This window comes from Drosophila eugracilis, unplaced genomic scaffold (assembly GCF_018153835.1).
Source record: "Drosophila eugracilis isolate 14026-0451.02 unplaced genomic scaffold, ASM1815383v1 contig_2154, whole genome shotgun sequence".
NCBI classification, from domain to species: Eukaryota; Metazoa; Arthropoda; class Insecta; order Diptera; family Drosophilidae; genus Drosophila; species Drosophila eugracilis.
The window spans coordinates 10,200,432-10,219,059 of NW_024573038.1; the positions used below are offsets into that span (position 1 = coordinate 10,200,432).

At 38.4% G+C, this 18,628-nt stretch overlaps 1 protein-coding gene across 2 annotated transcripts; it reads right to left on the reverse strand.

Annotated features, from left to right (window-relative positions):
* Positions 1–1,598: 1,598 nt before the first annotated feature.
* Positions 1,599–3,152, reverse strand: LOC108113992 (gelsolin-related protein of 125 kDa). 2 transcript variants are annotated; one of them, XM_017224736.1, is made up of 3 exons: positions 2,951–3,152; positions 2,746–2,895; positions 1,599–2,676 (listed from the first exon to the last, which is right to left on the reverse strand). In XM_017224736.1, the coding sequence occupies exons 1-3, from the start codon at positions 3,014–3,016 to the stop codon at positions 1,795–1,797; spliced, it is 1,098 nt and encodes a 365-aa protein (XP_017080225.1). In that variant the 5' UTR covers positions 3,017–3,152; the 3' UTR covers positions 1,599–1,794. The 2 variants fall into 2 exon arrangements, with proteins under 2 accessions (XP_017080225.1, XP_017080224.1); XM_017224735.1 differs by having other exon boundaries at positions 1,599–2,895; positions 2,951–3,151.
* Positions 3,153–18,628: the final 15,476 nt, after the last annotated feature.

The following is an 18,628-nucleotide window of genomic DNA, read 5'->3' on the forward strand; positions in this document are numbered from 1 at the left end:
TTTGAAATCTGCTTCACCACATGGGGTTATGCAACCTTTAATCACTGTTACACTTGTTTATAAAACAATATTAATATGTTAAGCCTTCGACATGAACGTATTTTTTACGCATACGTACATATTTTTGCATTTTATAGACGAACATCACTAGCACTGGGAATGCGTATTGGCGTGGAAATATTTATTGAATCGCATTTCGTCGCTTATACTCGCAGTCGTATTAAAAGGGCACCGCGACTTTCGATTGAAACATACTTTTCCCTCATTCAATTTCAGACTACCGACGAACGAATTACACCGAGTCCTTAACCAATATAAACCGCAGTCAATGAGAACAGAAATTCAACTGATTGGACTTTCTGTCACTGCGACTAGCAGGTCCTTAGATGTTGGATGATATTTGAAAGCAACATCAAACTGAAACATTGAGCAAACACATGACCTGGAAGGTTTGAAACAACCACTATTTCCCCTGAAAATTACAGTCACACCCTTATGTTATTATGTCCTTTTACTTTTCTATCAAATATCCCAGTTTTTTAGCATAGGTCAGTTCTGTATCTCAGAATGCGGACAAAGAAGGAATATGTTATTTAAAATATGTTACAGTTGCATATATCCTGAATTTCCCCAGATGTACAAAACATTTCCCTTGCTTAATGTTTCCTTTTTATTTAACAGAGGAAATTTCTTCACTATTCACCGTGCAAGCTTTGCCGTATAGCTATTATGTTTATATTTTTTATAAAAAAAAGTTCTCATGGCCCTTTTTTTGTGAGGACTTAAGAATTTTGCAAAGATTTTAAATAATATATGTAAAATATATAATTTCCAAAGAAGTTATAAATTAGACTTGCCCAACTCATGAAAAGGAAATCATACCATAAAAAGTATTTTTACGATATATCCTAAATTCCTATTTTAGGTGTCGTAGAGCTCAGCTAATTGTCATTAGGTGGCGACATCCGGCGAGATTTCTTACCAACTTTTCCGTGAGGGATATTATGAACTCGAGGTAAAAACCTAGTTTTCTGAAATGCTATAAAATACTTGGAAATGTAAGGATCAGAGAACGGCAAGGGTACACCCAGACAATGAGTGCACCAGAGAACGGCAAGGGTACACCCAGACAATGAGTGCACTCGAATCATGTGTGCCTTTTCGGCACTCAGAGTGTGATCGGCACCCTAAAATAAGGGTGTGTGCCTTGCACAAGCTCATTTCGAATGTGCACTTGCGCACCCAGTACTCTTTTCAACAGACACCCGACACACTCATAGCAAATGAAGCGAGTGTCTGAGACACCCATGTTTTTGGGAAAAGTGAGTCGGGTGTCTTGAAAATGAGTCGAGTGTCTTGAAATGAGTCGGGTGTTTCGGGTGTCTTCGACTGATCTGAGTGTTTCGGGTGTCTTCAGCTGTATTGCATGAGCAGGTCATTGAGGGTTGACCGAATAATTTTACATGAAAGGAAGGAAGGAAACTATCGCAAGATGGCGCCATCTTCCCTACAAAAGGCTAGCGTGTATAAAATCCTTTTTACGGTCAAAAATTATGGTTGTGAAAAAACCTAAGGGATTTTCAGTGAAACTCGGCTAATGAGGTACGAGACGAATTTAAGCAGCGTCTCCGAATTACGATATTAAATATTCAGGTAATTCAATTTTTATTTATTGCACTTTTAAATATAAAATATTTGACTTTAATTACATTTTTCTTAGAATCGTGAGTATAGAGTATTAGTATGAAACTTAAAAAAAGTTTATAATTTGTATCCTGATTTCTTGCTTATTTTTTATATCCCCTGAGGAAGAGGTTGATCGATTACATTGCCAATCAGTTCATTCAAAAGTTCATCTTTTTCCTTGACTTTCAACGTCTTCAAATTCAGATCCAACTCTAAAAGGGTTGTATGATGCTCTTTCTCCACTATCTGAGCCTTAAGTGATGCCACAAGTTCCTCTTTTTCCATATCGATTTGATCTTTCTCCTTTATCTGAGTCTTGAGGGAATCAATTTGATCTTTTAAATCTTTTTGTTTTTCATTTTTCTGATTTATCTGATTCTTGAGAGAAGCTATAACACTTTTGTTTTCGATATCTTCTTCATTTTTCTTAACTATCAGACTGTTTAGGGAATCTATAAGGCTTTTATTTTTATTTTCATTTATTTTCTTCTTACTTAACTGAGCTTTGAGAGAAGCTACGAGATCTTTATTTTCTTCCATTTTTTCAGTTTTCTGTTTTAGCTGATTCTTCAGATTAGCTATAAGTTCATTATTTTCCCTCTCTGTTTCAATTTTCTTTTTGATTTCTTCCTTTAAAGCAGCAATGCCATTGTTGTTTTGTTTTTCTTTAACACTTTTCTCCTTTATCTGATCCTCCAGAGAATCTTTAAGATCACGATTTTGCTCTTGCACTTTAGCGATCTCGCTTTGATGATAGTTTAATACAAAAACAAGGTATTTTTCTCGCTCCTCTTTAAATTTTAACTGAGTTTCAAGCGTATTTATAAGTGTTTTACTTTCGTTTTCAGCTTGCTTCATAGAACGAATTGTGGATTGTAGTTTTTTCACTATTGCGTTATCATTGACAGATTTTTCGTTTTCCTCCCCATTGGTTAACTTTTCTTGATTCAGTTTGGCCAGCTCCTCCTCCAAATCTCTAATTCTGTTTGCCTGCGAATCAATCTTATCTTTGTAATCCGATTTATTGAGATTGTTGGACACTTTTAGAACTTCGATTACTTCGTTTTTGTCCTTAATTTTCTCATCGAACATTGCAATTCTTTCGTTGGAAATTTCCAAATCCATTTCAGCCTTTCGCAACTTTAATTCAAGTTCGAGCATTCTGGTATCAATTCTATCGTCCAGTCCATTACAGTCAAAACAGCTGGCCTAAGGTGGGATAAACTTAACAAGTAATTTGGTTTGAATAATAATTATTTCGTACCTTCAAAGAGGATCTGTCCTTATCTGACCCAGAATACAGGGTTATGCTTTTGCTTCTTGAATTCATAATGCTAGAGCGTAGACAGACCGCATTGATTGACGGAGAGCAGTTAACTAAATGGTTTACTAAGGCAGGCTTACTGATAGACTACCAGGAAATTAACCTTATCTTAAGGTAACCGAACATTAAATACTCTTTCTGTAAGCACTTTCATTGCAAATTGTAAAAGAGTATTGCAATTTATTGCATTTATCGTATATTTTATACAGATTTTAATACATTTTTATTGATTGGTTATGAATGTATGCATACCCTTTGTTAGAGTAGAAGAAATGTATTATCTTATCAAAAGACAGATTAGATGTTGTACAACCAATAAGGTATTGACTTCAATTCATTCAAAAGAAAATGATTCAGTGTCACATTTCTTTGCTGTTTCTTAAATTTCATTTCCTACCTCTCCTTTCCCCGACTTCTTTCGAATTTAGCTATTTAAATGTAAATTTAAATGAATTAATATAAAAAATTTGGTTTCTTCTTTAATTACGAACGCAACGCCGGGGCATGCTGGAAAATGAATACAAATTGAATCAATTAGACGGAATCCGCCTGGAAATGAAAACCCAGAGATAAAGCCTTGGGAAAACGGGGCCGATTGGCTTTGGCCAAATGCAAATTTATTTATTCTTTCTTCACGTTCTTTTCGGCATTTTGTTTCTTTGTAAAATCAATGGGCGGCGTTTTCCCATTTGGCAAGTGGCAAGGAAAATTGGCAGGGAAAACAGGTTAAGTCGAGAGGACGAGGCTCAACAACAAAGTAGGCAATTAAATTTATTTTACATTCTCCTCTCCCTTCTCCCTCTTCGCTTCTAGGGGCGGCTTAAGGAAATGTTGGAAAATGCGCGTTTTGCCGGACGAAGCCTAGCGGAAGCGATAGGGAAATTTTGCTGCACCACCCACCTACATAGAAGAGCACCGCCCACTTCCCCTTTTCGAATCCTTTTCCTTTGCATAGATAGCGGAAGTGCTTGGCCCTGTTTTTTCGGCCCCTGCCGATTGCATATGAAGCTACTTTTATCGATTGCAGTTGCAGTTCCCACTTTGCTTTTCTCTCTATATTTAGGCCTCGTCCTGCCGGTCTGCTTGGTCCTCCTCCAATGCAATGTCATTGTCCCTGGGCGACTATTAACCCTCTGTGCAGTGAAGACTAAAAAGGGGAGTTCCCCTGAAACGGTCTATACGTAAGGCCAATGAACCATAGGCAAGTGATTCATATACAGGCATTATCATTTGGAATGATTTGATAATTAAGTTAAGATTATTTGGAACTGATAAGGCTATTTGCCAGGAAGTTAAGGTAAGGTAGGTAGATAGTAGCTTATGTTTAATATTTTTATTATTTAACTTAAGACATAGTCCAGTGTGCTAGCCAAGTTACTGTAAGAATAGTTAAGCATTTTTATTGCTTAAAATGTTAAATTTATAAACTATTTATGTCAAAAGATTGCAAAAAACATTCTCCACTATCCCTAACTTAAATAGTAAATCAAATGTAGGCGATTGCAATTTTGGTTCATCCTTCAGAACTTTCTCCAAAGGACAAATGTTTGCCGACTTCTAATGACAACTTAGACTCCCTTGAAGAACATCCAACTGAAACTGAATTTTGCACCACGTTCAGCATTTTGGAAGGGCTTCTTCCGCCACATAAATTCCCTTCGAATGGAGGCCACAGGCTAAGGGTAGGGTTATGGTGGCAAAAAGGACGTTGCAGTCTCCACGGCTCGTTGAGGGGCAGCAAAAACAAGAGTGGAGCCAGGCAGAAGAGCAGCAGCAAACTACTTCTAATAACAACAATCAACGCTCTCGCCTCGACTCTTCGGGTTGTTTGGGTGCTGTGTAATTACATGACAGCAACAGCAGCAGACAGCAGCAGCAACAACAACAACAACAACAGCAGCAGCAACATTACGAATTACGATAATAATTTCCATTTCTAATTTCCTTGCCACGCAAAAGGCCTTTGCACTTGCCGAGGTTGCCAAGCTGCCGGGCTCAACTGCAAGCACCCACCCAACACCTAACACCCATTACCCATTGCACAGCCACCACCCCCAGCAATTCCCAGAACCACCCACAAATTCACCGCCCTCTTTCCGGCTACAACAGGCTAAACAGACGGACAAAACACTTGGATAGAAAATGATGTTATTATGGAATATCTTTTGATTAATTAAGGGAAAGATGAGTTCTATTTAAAGTTTAGATTGTATATTATTATTAATATTTTGTTTATATTTTTTAAGATCTGTTAGGAATGTGAAAATACAAAATTAGGTAAAGGTTTCTTCTTAAGACTTATAAATGCATTTCTTTAGACCTTTAAAGTTTGTTTTCAAAATTGAAAATGGTTACATTTTATTTCAGTGTACACAAAAGGGGCGGTGATTGCCGAAGAGCCAGGGCCAGACGTTGGCATAATTTCGATGCAGAAATCTAACAGAATGCAAATGCAATCATTGACTTTTTAGCTTATAACGAAATAAGCGTCGTGTTTATTGGTTGGCTGAACGAGCACCAGAGACTCGAATCCTTCGCCTCCTTTCCAACCTTCTGGGAAAATGGGTAAATAGGAGAACATTGCCGGAACTATGGGGAGTGCACTTATAAATTCAAAACCTCGTTGGGGCTACTAAGTGGGTGGTAACGACGGGTGGGAAGAAGAATTGCACACAAACTAAGCCTAAGATGGCTGAAATGTTGGCTGAAACAGTTTGGATATTTGGAATTAGAGTTGCTCTTTAAAATATGTAAGAGTTGCTATAAATCATACAACTTATCAGTAAATAAACTTTAAAATATTTTTATTTTTATTTTAAGTTAATAAATTTTTGGAAAATGTGCAGGGAAACTACTTAAATACTCAAAGAGAGGCCACCGCTTATAGCTTTTCCCTGGTATTCGGCTTAAGTCTTTGTATTACCCTTAAAGCCTTCAAGCCAGTAAGATATCTGGCATGAATCTGCTCAGTCACTTTAAGCTATATCTCGCCCACACTTCGCTGGTATCTGCTCGACTTAAATGGGCTGAGCTTGCCACTGCCACATGGCAGTGCCAATCGAGGATATGCGTTGTCGGTTGTCATCGGCCAGGTGGAAGGAAGTTTCATCCTTTTCTTTTTGCCTTCTCCAACCGCAGGAGCCGCAAAGGGAAATTTTCTTTTATGCCGCCACGCCCCAGAATCTCTGAGGATGTGTTGCCTTTGTTTTTGTAATTTGATAATGCATTTGATTAAGGAAATGAAATTTTTATTAAGGCTGTTTGCTCATTCGCGTCGCTGCCATCGCGCCTTTCTTTTATGATTTTCCCTCCCCCCAAACTTTCTGTGTGTGTGTGTGTGTGTGTTTGCCCTTTTTCCGCATTTTCCCTTTTTTGGGGGACGGTAGACGGGCTGTGTTTTGTTTCCCCACTTGTACGAATTTTCCTTAACCCGGCAGTTTTGTTTTCGCATAATTTCCTTGAGTGCGGTTTGGATCCTCGGCATTTTTACGATGCGCCAGGAAAATGGCTGCTACCTGGTCGCTTTTCCTTTCCTTTTATTCACTCCGAAACAGAAATTTGCATTGCAATGGTTAGATATATTATTTAATTTTTCCCACACACTGCCATTGTATTTGCTTTCCTTCTTTCCTGTTTTTGGTTATGACTTTGTTATCCTTTGTTTGGATTCCCGAAGGTGAGTGGGTGGGTGTTTAGTTAATGTGTTGATGGACAGATTGACAGCAAATAAATAATGAATGTCCCCAAGGGTATCGTGAATAATATAAAATCAGGCATTGTAATTGCATTTCCCCACCGCGAATAACAAGCCGCACAAAAATGATTGTCTTCTTGGCGTTCCACATTTGTCCCAGCGGACGCGAAAATTTATCACATTTCTTTTTTTGTTTTTCGCGGCCTGAAACATGTCACGAAATAAGGGGGGTTGGGGGGTGTAGGGAGGAGGCCGCGAAGAGCGCTTTTCAACAGCGAAGAGTGCAATGGAATTCGCATTCAACACCATGGAAAACCCTTCGTGCGCTAACTAAGTGCGCTCATTCAACTCCGAAAAACAAACTTTTGCTATTGTTATTACATTTTTTCCACATTTTGTTTCTCGCGAATAGAATGAAGGGGGTGTGGTGGTGGTTTGGGGTGTTTGGGAAAATCCTCGGCTGGTCATTGACTTTCCAGCAACTTTCCGCTTGACATTTAACGAGCATGTTAAGTGCTAGAATGAAGCCTACTTTTGTGCGTTGTTTACATTATTTTGTTGTTGTTGCCGAAAAGCCACCTACCCACTCCCGCCAGACATTGTCCTCGGACAAGAAAAGTTGTGTTGCCGTCGTTATTCATCCCTTCTTAAAGCGGCTAAAAACTTTCAGCTGTTAGCCGAAAATCTGTTAGATTTAAGCCAGGCCAATGCCTTGGCACATTGCAACATCGGAATGTGGGTCATTGGCTGTAATGTTGTTTTAAAGAGGTGGCCACATTTATTATTAAAATTTAATCAAGGAAAACTGTTTGTTAAGGCAGCCAGATCGAATCGAACAGGTAATGCGAGGTAGCTACTACCCGTAAATAAGGGTCTTTAAAGGGATTAAGGGGGTTTCATGTTGTGATAAGTTAGGGTATGTGAATGTGTCAGGTGATTAATCTAAAAAAAATTAATAAATTTACAAAAAGAAATATTAAACATATGTTAAATATGTTTAAGAATTGATATGAAGCTACTTTTTATGGTTATATTTTATATAGGATGATTATTTTGCGTTTTGTTTACTAATAATAGTTAACATTTATGCATTTTTTCAAGATTTTTTAAATAAATAAAATTGATTAGTGATTTTTATAATATTTTCTACATTATTAAGCTAAAAAGTGCTTTTTGGTTTTGAGAAACTTAATATTCACTGCTTTATTTTTGCCATAAGCGGACTTTAAATTTAGCTGTTAAAAATGTGTAAAAAACACCAACAATATTATTATAAATAACACAAAAACTAAAATTAATATTTAACAAATGTTGAACAGAATTCATGTAGTAAACACAACAAGGACATTCAACCTGCAACCTGTTAGGACAATACAGGTTCCCCCATCTCATCGAACATGTTAGCCCATCCCCAGTCCCCAGGCTAACAGAGAAGCTTCCCCTGCAACTCAAACAAGCTTGAGCTCTTTCCCATCGAACCCAAACACGCATGAAGCTAGATGGTTGAAAGAAAGTGTTCCCATTCAACTTCAATTCAACGTTCAATTTGAATTATGGTCGCTGAAGAAATTTCGTAAATTTCGCCGAGGACACAAAGAGAAAGTCCAACGGGCGTGTTTGCATTGGACCTACCTCAAAGTCAGTCATTTGGAATAGACAATGGCCCGCAATTACAGGCACGCCGTTCCGTTCCCCTTGCATTTGCTCTTGTTGTTTTTTGGCAACAACTGGGGTTAAGAGTGGTGAAAGGGTTAAGGGTTAAGGGGCTTTTGCGCCATGCTGTGCCATCCAAAAGCAAACACACATGCGTGAGTGGAAAGTTTACTGCGTTTGAATCCGAATGGTTAGGGGCAGCAGGTAGCAGGCAGCAAGTAGCAACTTTGTCTCATTGTCCCTTAGCCAGAGGATACAGCGCGGTGGATACACCGGAAACGGGATCGGCATGCAGCGGATATGGGAAATTATTCACCCTTTTGCCGTTCAGTTCCAACCGGAAACGTTGCTATCCCTGGATTGGGAATCGCTTTCATTTATTCCCTTTCAGCTCCTCGATTTTGCGGTTGCCCATTTGCCCATCTGCCCACCTGCCAACTTGGCCAGCCACCTGGTCATTGCCAATGGCATTGCCAACTAAGCGATTTATAAACGATTTGCCAAACTTCGTTTCGACCTTTTCGGGGTTTTCTGGCTGCGGCTTTACAGCTGCTGTCTTTCGTCCTTCAGAAGCCGAGTGTTAAGTGTTTTTCTCTCTTTTTTTTGGTTTAGGTTTTAACCATTTTTCAGGTGGCTGAGACTGTGAGTAGGCCAAATATTTGCTAATGAGTTCTGCTCTTCTATTTATATATGCCAGGAAGAACATTTGTGACCTTTTTTGAGGTGGGCGGAACGAAATATATAATATTTACCTATGCAAATGAGAATTTTCGGTTCGGTTTGGTCTCTTTGTATTGATTTTTGAAGATTGTTAGGGGAGGGTTTCATATTTTGTGGTGTTTACTCATGAAGAGATGTGAAATTAAACTTCATTTTAAGATTTTGTAAAGTCTTAAGTTCATCTGTAAGTGTAGCTTAAACAAATTTGAAATCAAAAAGTTGTATGAAGTTCAGACTGAAGCTCCTTTCTTGATTTCCAAACTTCAATTCATTACATTAAATTAGTTAAAAATACAGAAAATGACTTTAAAATGGCAAACTTGTACTGACCAAGCTTAATTAAAAATCAAAGGCATCTTGTAACGCTTGAACTTCTGAAAAAGAAATCATTTTTTTGGCTTAAATGTCTGTTGTAATCGATGTTGTTGCTGTGCCGTCAAAAGCTTCAGCTTTTTTCTGTTTTGATTGCTATTTGGCTCTGTGATTGTTTCCGGCCGAGCGACAAAACACGAATTGCAAATTTCAGCCACGCATCATTGATAGCTCGTCATTGGAATTCAATTTGCATTGTTCATGGGCGCTGGCCAATCCGCCGACAAATGGCCGCAATGCTGGTCAGGGTATGAGGGAAAACAGGGAGTTGGAGGTTCTCTATATGAATCCTGGGCTTTCGTCTTTTGGCCTGTTTGTGGTTCTGTTTGCGGTTTTACCAGTGGCCTATGGCTATCAATTTCCATCAACGCAAGTATATATCTATGAATTTACATATCAATATATATATATATGTTAAGCCTTAATGTGACTGCAACAGATTTCATTTATATGCATTTGATAATATGTTGCGTAATTAATTTAAATCACTGCGCATAACAGGCCTATGCCACGTGTCATTATTATTATTTAAAAGAGATTTTTTTCTACTATAAGTTGTGAAAGTTTCCATAATGATTTCATCGCTTCTTTCTTTCTCAATTTGTTGTTGCATTTAATGCGAAATTTAAACTTGAAATGGTTTTTTACTTCCATTAATTAAGGTGCCCTGTCACCTTGACAGCTCATTTCAAACTTTGCAATTATAATTAAATAATAAAAGCGAATGCCTAATGCGAAAAAGCATAAACTAGGTCACAGGACAGTGTTTTAGGTGAAGGGAATTAATTATTTAAGGGGCAGCTAAAATCAATCGATGCTTGCGAAGCTTTACATAATTTTATTTTATTTTATTTTATTAATAATTAAGCTGCTTTCACACATTTTGGCAAGGCCTAAAGTTTATATATCTCGGCCACTTTCCAAAATACATTTTTAATAAGTTCTTTGCCTTGGTGCGACACAGTTTAATACTCACTCTTTGCCCTGGGAAAAGCAATTCAACCTGAGGCTTTTTCGGTCAGAGAAAATCGAATTCCCATGAAGGCATTGCAAATTGATTTTTAATACAATTTAACCGCAGGCAGAAAAGGGCGTGAAATGGGAGAAGCCAATGCTATTTTAAACTCGTATATAAGTGTTGTTAAGTATATACATATATATATTGCAGGATTGGCCTCTCTCTCTCCATCCACTCTGCTTTGGAGTGTTGTGTTTCTGGAGGATTTATCGCACTTGGTCTGCCCGCGTGCCCAACGCTTTGTTTGCGGCTCAGCTTTGGACTGACATGAAAATCCTGGCAGGGCCATTGTCCAAGTTGAATAAAAAAAAGAAAAAAAAATATATAAAGAATAGAAGAAAAACTGCAGCCACATGTTGGTGCTGTCGCAGGCTGTCCCCGCTCTCTAACATGGCTTTGTGGCCACCTTTTTTGGACCCTGTTTAAGCCCCTTTGAAGCTTCTCCCCCACCACCCTCTCTCTTTTTGGGGAATAGTGCTCTGATGGAATCCTTTGCCTCTGGCTAACTGCTTGTTTTAATTGCATTTCTGTTGGGCTTGAAAATTGCATGTCATTTGTCACGACGGCCATTTGCATTTGGCTAAGCCATATAAATGAGTTGGCCATTGAAAGCGATGAGTTTGCGGCGGAAATGCAGTTCAAGTTGCTCATTATGCGGATCACATTAAGCCCGCCGTCGCACACAATGCCAACGCCTTCCCAAGGACAAAGGACGAGCTGAATGAAAATCAAATTTGACATTATCCAATTTCCAGTGGTATTTAAAGGCTTTTCCTAATTCAATCAACTCAAATGTGTCATGCAGAGACAGAGAAGTTAGTTTTGGGTATAAAGTTGCATCTTAAGAAATTTAAGTTAAACATTAAGTATTTATTAAATTATAATAAGTTGGGTTTGTAATAAGAAATGGGAATGGAACTAAAAGCTAGCAAGATGCTTTAAAGTAATCATAAACTAAAAAATATAAAGAGCGGAAGAAGTTTTTGTTTAATAAGAGTTAAATTCAGCAATAATCTGATCTTTAATATCAAGATTCCCCTGCTATCACCCTTCTTATCCCTCTATAAAAATCCTTAAAAATACACTAAGATTAAGTTCTTAAATAAATGTCTCATTTTTTAATTTATCATCGTTTCCAGCTTAAGTTCAGCTTATCCAAGTCTCAACAGCCATCGAGAATCACCAGCAAAAAATCCAAAAAAAAAAAAGGAGGGACAACAAAATGAATGCCAATCTATGGGGCCGGGGAAAAAGCCACCGCATTGCGGGTCCAACAAATAATTAAATTTATTTCAACTTTTGTCGCTGCCAGCACAGAAAGCGACCAAAAGCGCGGTTCGCCGACAAAATTGTAATTTGCATAGGAAATAAAAAAGAGAAAGAAAGAGAGACAGAGAGAGAGAGAGAGAGAGAGAGGGAAGAAAAGAATGGAAGGTCGACAACAACTGGACCGTGGGAATCGGAATTGCTGGATTAGGGGACTTGGTGGATGCTTCTCCGCCCTGGTGCTTCGTCCTGGTACTCCTCCATCTCGTCAAGTGGCAATTAATCAGTTTGTCCGAGCGAAGGAGTCAGAATTTGTCCAACTAAAGTTATTTTCCTTATGGCCACATCCGCTCTGCGGGCTCTCATTTATATGGCTTCGATTTTTATGGCCCTTCGAATGTTGCAAGAATGTGTGTTCTCCTACCCCACCCCTCCCCCTCTAGTTTATGGCGGTCAGATTTCCCTCTGCACTCTTGGCCACTTTTTGCTTTGGCATAAAAATATTTGAGGTCATAAATATGTTGCACGGAATTGGCCTAATTGAGTGTATTACATGTTGGCCAACCAAATATGGACCATACTATAGCTCTGGGACCGCCCAGGGTGGCAAATTTATTTATTTTTCATAGCTGCCTCATGCTGGCTTGATTTGTAAAAGCGTATAAATTCGGCTCAGTGCCAAATTTTATGTTTTTTTCTCTTACATTTATTTGAGGCTGCTCGAGGAAATCGAACCCTCTTGATGTTTTAGTGATTGATTTCCCAATACTTTTCCTTGGCTTTCTTAAAACGTTTTAGTGTTGAAATTCTTTTAGTTTTTCGTGGGTAACGAAGGGAAAACCCTCTTGCTTCTGGTATTCCCCAGCCACTTAGATGTGTTTTCCTTTTGGCCAAGTTTGTCTTAGACCTTCTCCCCTGTTTTGTTTTGTGTTTCCTTAGTTGGACAAGTAATAAATGAATATTGACAGGAGGCGGTCCTGCCATCGAAACTTGCAGCCTACCGACATAAAAACTTAACTAATCGCCCAGTTATCGACTTAATGCTCGATTTTTCATGCCTCAACCGTGCCAAAAGAAAAAACATCAAAAAATAACAAAAATAAAGAAAATACCCCTATTGAAAGGACCCCTGACAGGCGCACACGCACACACTCACTAACACACACATATGGCTCTAAGTGGCACTTGACAGGACAAGGCGGTGGCGGTGACCTCGAATCAGGAATCAGTAGCAGTCCAGCCGAGCCTTTGAACTGCAAGCCAAGTCAAATGAAAAACCCGACCGGAGGCAAGCTCAGGCCCAAACAGAAAATGGCAAATGCTTGCCCCTTGGCCAGAACTTGCCAGTGGGCCAAAGTGAAGACGAAAAAAAAAAAAACAGTAGAATATATGGGGAAGGGAGGGGAGGGTTTTCAGAGACTATAAATAAAAATTTGCCCGCTATTGATTTTTTTTTGGTCTAAAGAGCAGAAACGGAACCCATGAGTGTTTGTCTTTTGCTTGTTTGCCTTTCGTTTCGGTTTGGTTTCGATTCTCTCGATTCTTGATGTCTTCGGACTTGCTCCTTGGCCCCATGTAGTCCTATGAGTTCTGCTAGCCCTGCCCCTGCCCCTGCCCCATCTAATGGAGAAAAATTGACTTTTAATGAGTCGACAATTTCATCTGCTCCGTTGCTCTTCAACTTTGACAAGCTTCAATTAATTCTTTTTTGTTTCGCTGTTTTCGTTTTTTTTTTTTTTTAATATTTGTTAATTAAATGTAATTATTTTTTGTTAGGCAGGGCACAGGAATGGAATTTTCTTAAGCTATCCACTTTGATGTGAATGTAATTGTAGTTGATGAGATTTTATTTATGTTTAGGAATTGGGAAACTTTAATATTCGGATTTTTTTCTGTTTTTTTTCTTTGGCTTACTTGTCGTATGAGTGATGTTTTAACCTATACCCCCTAGAACCCCTATATAATTCTAGTAACACATTTTCTAAGTTCTTTCTTATCTTTTTAATGATTTTAGAATTGATATTCCTTTCCTTAAAGTTACGAAATCCAATCGAAGATATACAATCCTTTAAGTTCAAGCACTTTCGAGTGAATCAACTCTTTAAAATGATGACCAGTTAGTTACTTCCAACTTAAACCTTTAAGATAAGTATTCCACTTAAGAGAAACAATATGAAATTCAAGTTAAACACAATCATTACAACCTATCTATTCCCAATTTCGCCTTACTATATCCCCCTTCCTACTATATTCGAAACGATCTAAACTGAATTGTACAAATTCAGATGGTCAAAATAAAATTCCAGTTATTTCGGCTCAGTTGTGCGATGAAATCTGCTGATTCCCATCGTGGGTGTCCGCCCGTTCAGTGGGCGTGGTGGGTGCATCATAAATATGCGTGCATATGTATGGCATGCAAGGGCTAACGGAAGGGAAGCGTCTCTGTGTATGTGTGTGTTCGCTCCATTTGCTTTACGACTCCATTTTGTGAGCTTTTCATTTCCATTTCTCTCACATTTTTTATTTTTTTTTTGCGTTTTGTTTACTCAATTTTTTGTTTTGTTTGTCCCCAGGACCCGGTCCACTTTCAATTTGTTTTACTTTGCTTGCCATGTTTGAGCGATTTATGGAGGCTGGACAACTGAAAAAGTTACGAAAAATGGAAGGAAAAACCCTCAAACACACACACACACAGACAGACCATAGGAATGTGTTCCGCCTGCGATAGATAAACGTCTTTCCTGCCTGCCTACAAATTGTTTTCCCAATCGATTCACCCCTAAAATTTAAAGCATTCAAGGTCGTTTAAAGTGTGTGTGTGTGTAAATCCATTAGTGGGTTATGTTATATATATAGAGAGAAGCCTACCATCCTACCCCGGAAAGCTAGTCTTCTAAGCGTGGAGTTGAAAGTTCATTAGTAAGCCATAAAGTAGGCTATAAATTCTTGCGGCCCACACAGGGCACATATGTGATAAGTATCCGCCCACTTACCCACACACACACACACACACACACACACACTTGGAGAATGGCTCATTATCAACACGCAGACAGCCAAACATAAAAAGAAAGAAAGAGAGAGAAAGTGCCAGCGATTCTGCTAAGCTCTAAGCACAAGGATCTACCAGCTGGTGCCCGCAACAACAGTTTGAGTGGCTGTTTCCTTTCGCCAACTAGCGTTGATGGCTACACTGCTAGAAAAATGTTAAAGAATATATGAAAATATTGGAATATATTAGGAAGTTTCAGAAGTTAAAAATTATTTAAGTAATATCTCGCAGGTAGAAAGTCTAACTAATATTCAAAATATTCAAAAATATTTAAATTTCCATACCTTCGCTGCCCAATAAATTTCTCTCTCTGCACTTAGTGTGGGTGTGGCACATCTCTAGGCGCTAACCAAACCGCACATCCACATTTAAATTATGCAAGTCCTTGTCTAGGCTGTTCCATTACATCTGTCTGTGAGTCGGTTTGTTTGCTTAGCCGCCCGTGTCTTTGACCCAGAAGCACACATTTCGCGTTTTATGTTCCGCTCTATATAAAAAACATATATATATATATATACTAACATCTGTGGTATATATATAAACATACCTTCAATGGGCCCACACATTCGGAATGGCTCAGGTTTTTGTGTTTGTCAATTTGGGCAATGCCTGCAAACGATTTTTATTTGGGTCTCTGGCTGCTGTTTATTTGTTTAAATTTAACGCATCAACGTACCCAACCACCCAGCAGGCATTTTTCCTCCCATTTTTTGTTTGCCTTTCTATTATTTTCCATACACGGTTTTCGCTTTTGGCTTTTGCAGGCCAAAACAGTTTACAATTTTTGACTGCGCTGCAAAGTATGCAGCAAAACTTAAATTAGAAATATGTAAGGAAAAGGTCACAAGCCTAAAATTATTTTTAAGGAATTTGTCATTGCCTGCAAAAATTAATTAAATTAAAATTATAATGTATTAAAGAAGTCTGGCATATGTTTCCCCCCTTGATTAGGCTTTTTTGTAAATTTTAATATTAAATATAGAAATTTATTACTCAAATCCAAGTTTTTAATCACTTCAAAGTTTATCTACCTTTTCCGGATTTATTTCCTTATCTTTTAGACAAAATCGATTTGATCAATTTTCGTCTGGTCATCAGCGTGTGTATTCATCTATTTTTCATTTCAGATCTGATTTTCCTCTGGCCTGCCTCTTTCGGATTATTTTCTTTTGCAGTTTCGGTTCATTTAATTTCAACGTTTACCAAATATTTTCCTACACGGCTTTTACCTTTTCTCTCCGCGTTCAATTTCGCTTTTCTTTATATATATTTTCTCTGTGCTTGTGGACATTGCGAGCTTCGCTTTCAATTTTCATTCAATGTTATCGTGTCGTGGCACAAAGTTTTTTTTTTCGCCTTTCTTTTTAGAGAACATTTTCTATTTTCCTTTTTTCGGCTTTATTTTTATTTCGTTTGAGGGGTTCGACCAGTCGCCCCTCGGGTTCTGCGTTGCGTGAAATCGCATCAATTGTACAAACTTTAGGCGCGTTATTTAATTTGCCATTGAGGCAGTCCGCTCCATTTATTCGCCTGTCCAGTCTGTCCAGGCTGGCAGGAACTCGGCTTCTTAATTGTTTGGCCAAGACCGTGCGAATATTTTTGCAGGCAAGGATTTTGTGAGGGAAAATTTAATTACAGTGGAATACGAAATCCCGAAAATCATTCCGACCTTGGCCAAATTCAATTCAATCAGCAGAATTTCATTCCTTGAGACCCCCAACATGTCCCTGGGTGGCTGCTTCAGCTTCAGCACCATCTCCAGCTCCAAGCTGTTCGACATGACCCAGTTCGATGCTGTTTGAATAATTGATCAGTTGCCCTGCTGCCAACGTCAACGGCCTGGCCTGGTCGTCCTTTCTTATTTTTTTTTTTTTGGGCTTGGTTTGGGCTGTAATTGAGCCGCCGGCTTGTTATTGAACCCGCCCAAGATGTGTGAGGCTGGCGAAAATCGGAAAAATGTCACGGATCTTTAATTATTTTCTTAAAGTAATTGATAGTCTGTTGTGAAAATAATGCCGTTCGGTGTGGCAGCTGGGCTCTGTTGACAAGGGATGCCGTCGAAGATGCCGTACAAATTCAATTTTTGGGGAAAATATTAAAGGATTAAGCTAAGTTTATATTCATTTTTGTGAGGCTACTATAAATCTAGGCCTAATACTTTATCTTACACATTAAATTTGACTTAATTTTCTTTAAATTGTGTTGAAATTATTAAGAAAAATTTAATTTTCTCTTATTTTAAGGCTCTACACAAAAACTTAATGACCTTTAATGGCTTGGCTTCATCCAACTTGACCCTTAATTAATAACTTAAAAAAAAGCAGGACAAGCATGTAGTGCTGTGTGAAACTTTTTTGTCAAGTACACAATTGGGCCAAAAACCAACTAAATTTCGTTGGGGAAGCCGGCACCCGTTGAACTTTGGCCAAGTTGTAAAAAGGTCTCCGCCTGCTCTGCCTGCAGCCTTCGCCGCATATGAGCTGTGATCATTTAGTTAGCTTCAAGGTTGATGAAATTTAAATTTCCAACTTTCCTCATTTAATATTGATTTAATGATGTTGTTCTTGGCCCAAACTTTTTCCAAACCAGCAGAATGTTCGCTCTTTGAGTTTGCTTTTTTCTCATATTTTTCTTTGGACTAGACATGATGTAAATAACCCAACGCCAGCTTGAAATTTCGATGGTTTAATAAGCGGTTTTTCATACGAAATTTGCTTTAATTTAAAATGTTAATTTAAGTTTTATAATTAGCCATATTTGCTGTATAAAAATCTCAAATTTTATTAGAAATCATATTCACCTTTGGGCTAAATTGGGTTAAGATCTACTCAACCCTAAGACTAAGTATAAGCCAACCAACCATAAAAGTTAACCAAAAGTTTGGCCTCTATCATTGGCTGACCTTTCGTGTTTTGCCAGCAACATAATTTATGGGAAAAATTACTTATCGTTGCCCCCGGCATATGTGTTAGCCACAAAAACTCATAAATAATTAATGGTTAAGAGTAACTAAAGCGATAGAAGTTCAAGGCTAAGTCAGGGTAGACTCATATGTAACTAGTTTGGGGAAAGTAGTCAAACTAAAAGGTTGAAAAGGTAAGGCTAGGATGATTCGGTACCAGATTAGACAAATAAGAAGGAACAGATTGGGTTTGGTAAGTAGATTTGGGATTGGTTTAGCTTAGTGTTAGGGATTTTGTGTAGATTTGTTATACTTGATATACCAAAAGAAATCAAGCAAACTTGTTTGAAAATATTTTGATTTTAATTTGAATAATTTTACATAATTTTTAAACAATAATTAATTGACTTAAACAATTTCCCTTCATATAGGCACACCCACTCTTCGAACCAATGGAAAATCTGAAAGATTGACGAGCCGTGATGTGTGAAATGAGGATGTGAAAACACACGATAATAATGACATTGCCCATGAATGATGCCTGTAACTGTTGCATTGTTTTCCCATTTCAGCTCAGCGCACAAAAGGCTGCAACACTATCGCTGCTTGTTTGCTACAATTTAAACATTTGTTGTTTCCCAGGCCAGAACGGTCTTTAGCACGTTTACATTGAATTAAACGCTAGAGGGTGAGCTGGAACAGCAGATAGCAACTGCAAGAGCAGCAGCAACTGCAGCAGCAGAAACAACAACAACAACAACAATTTGCCGGCAAACAACAAGTGCAAGTGCAGTGGAACATGGCCAACAGAAAATCAACAGACAGACAATGTTGCCTGGAATCAGGATCGGGCTAGGAGGGAAACTTGGTCCAGAAAAGAGAACCCAGAAAACCAGTAGACCAGTAGACCCACGGGCAGAGCCGGAAAGTGAAACAAGCTC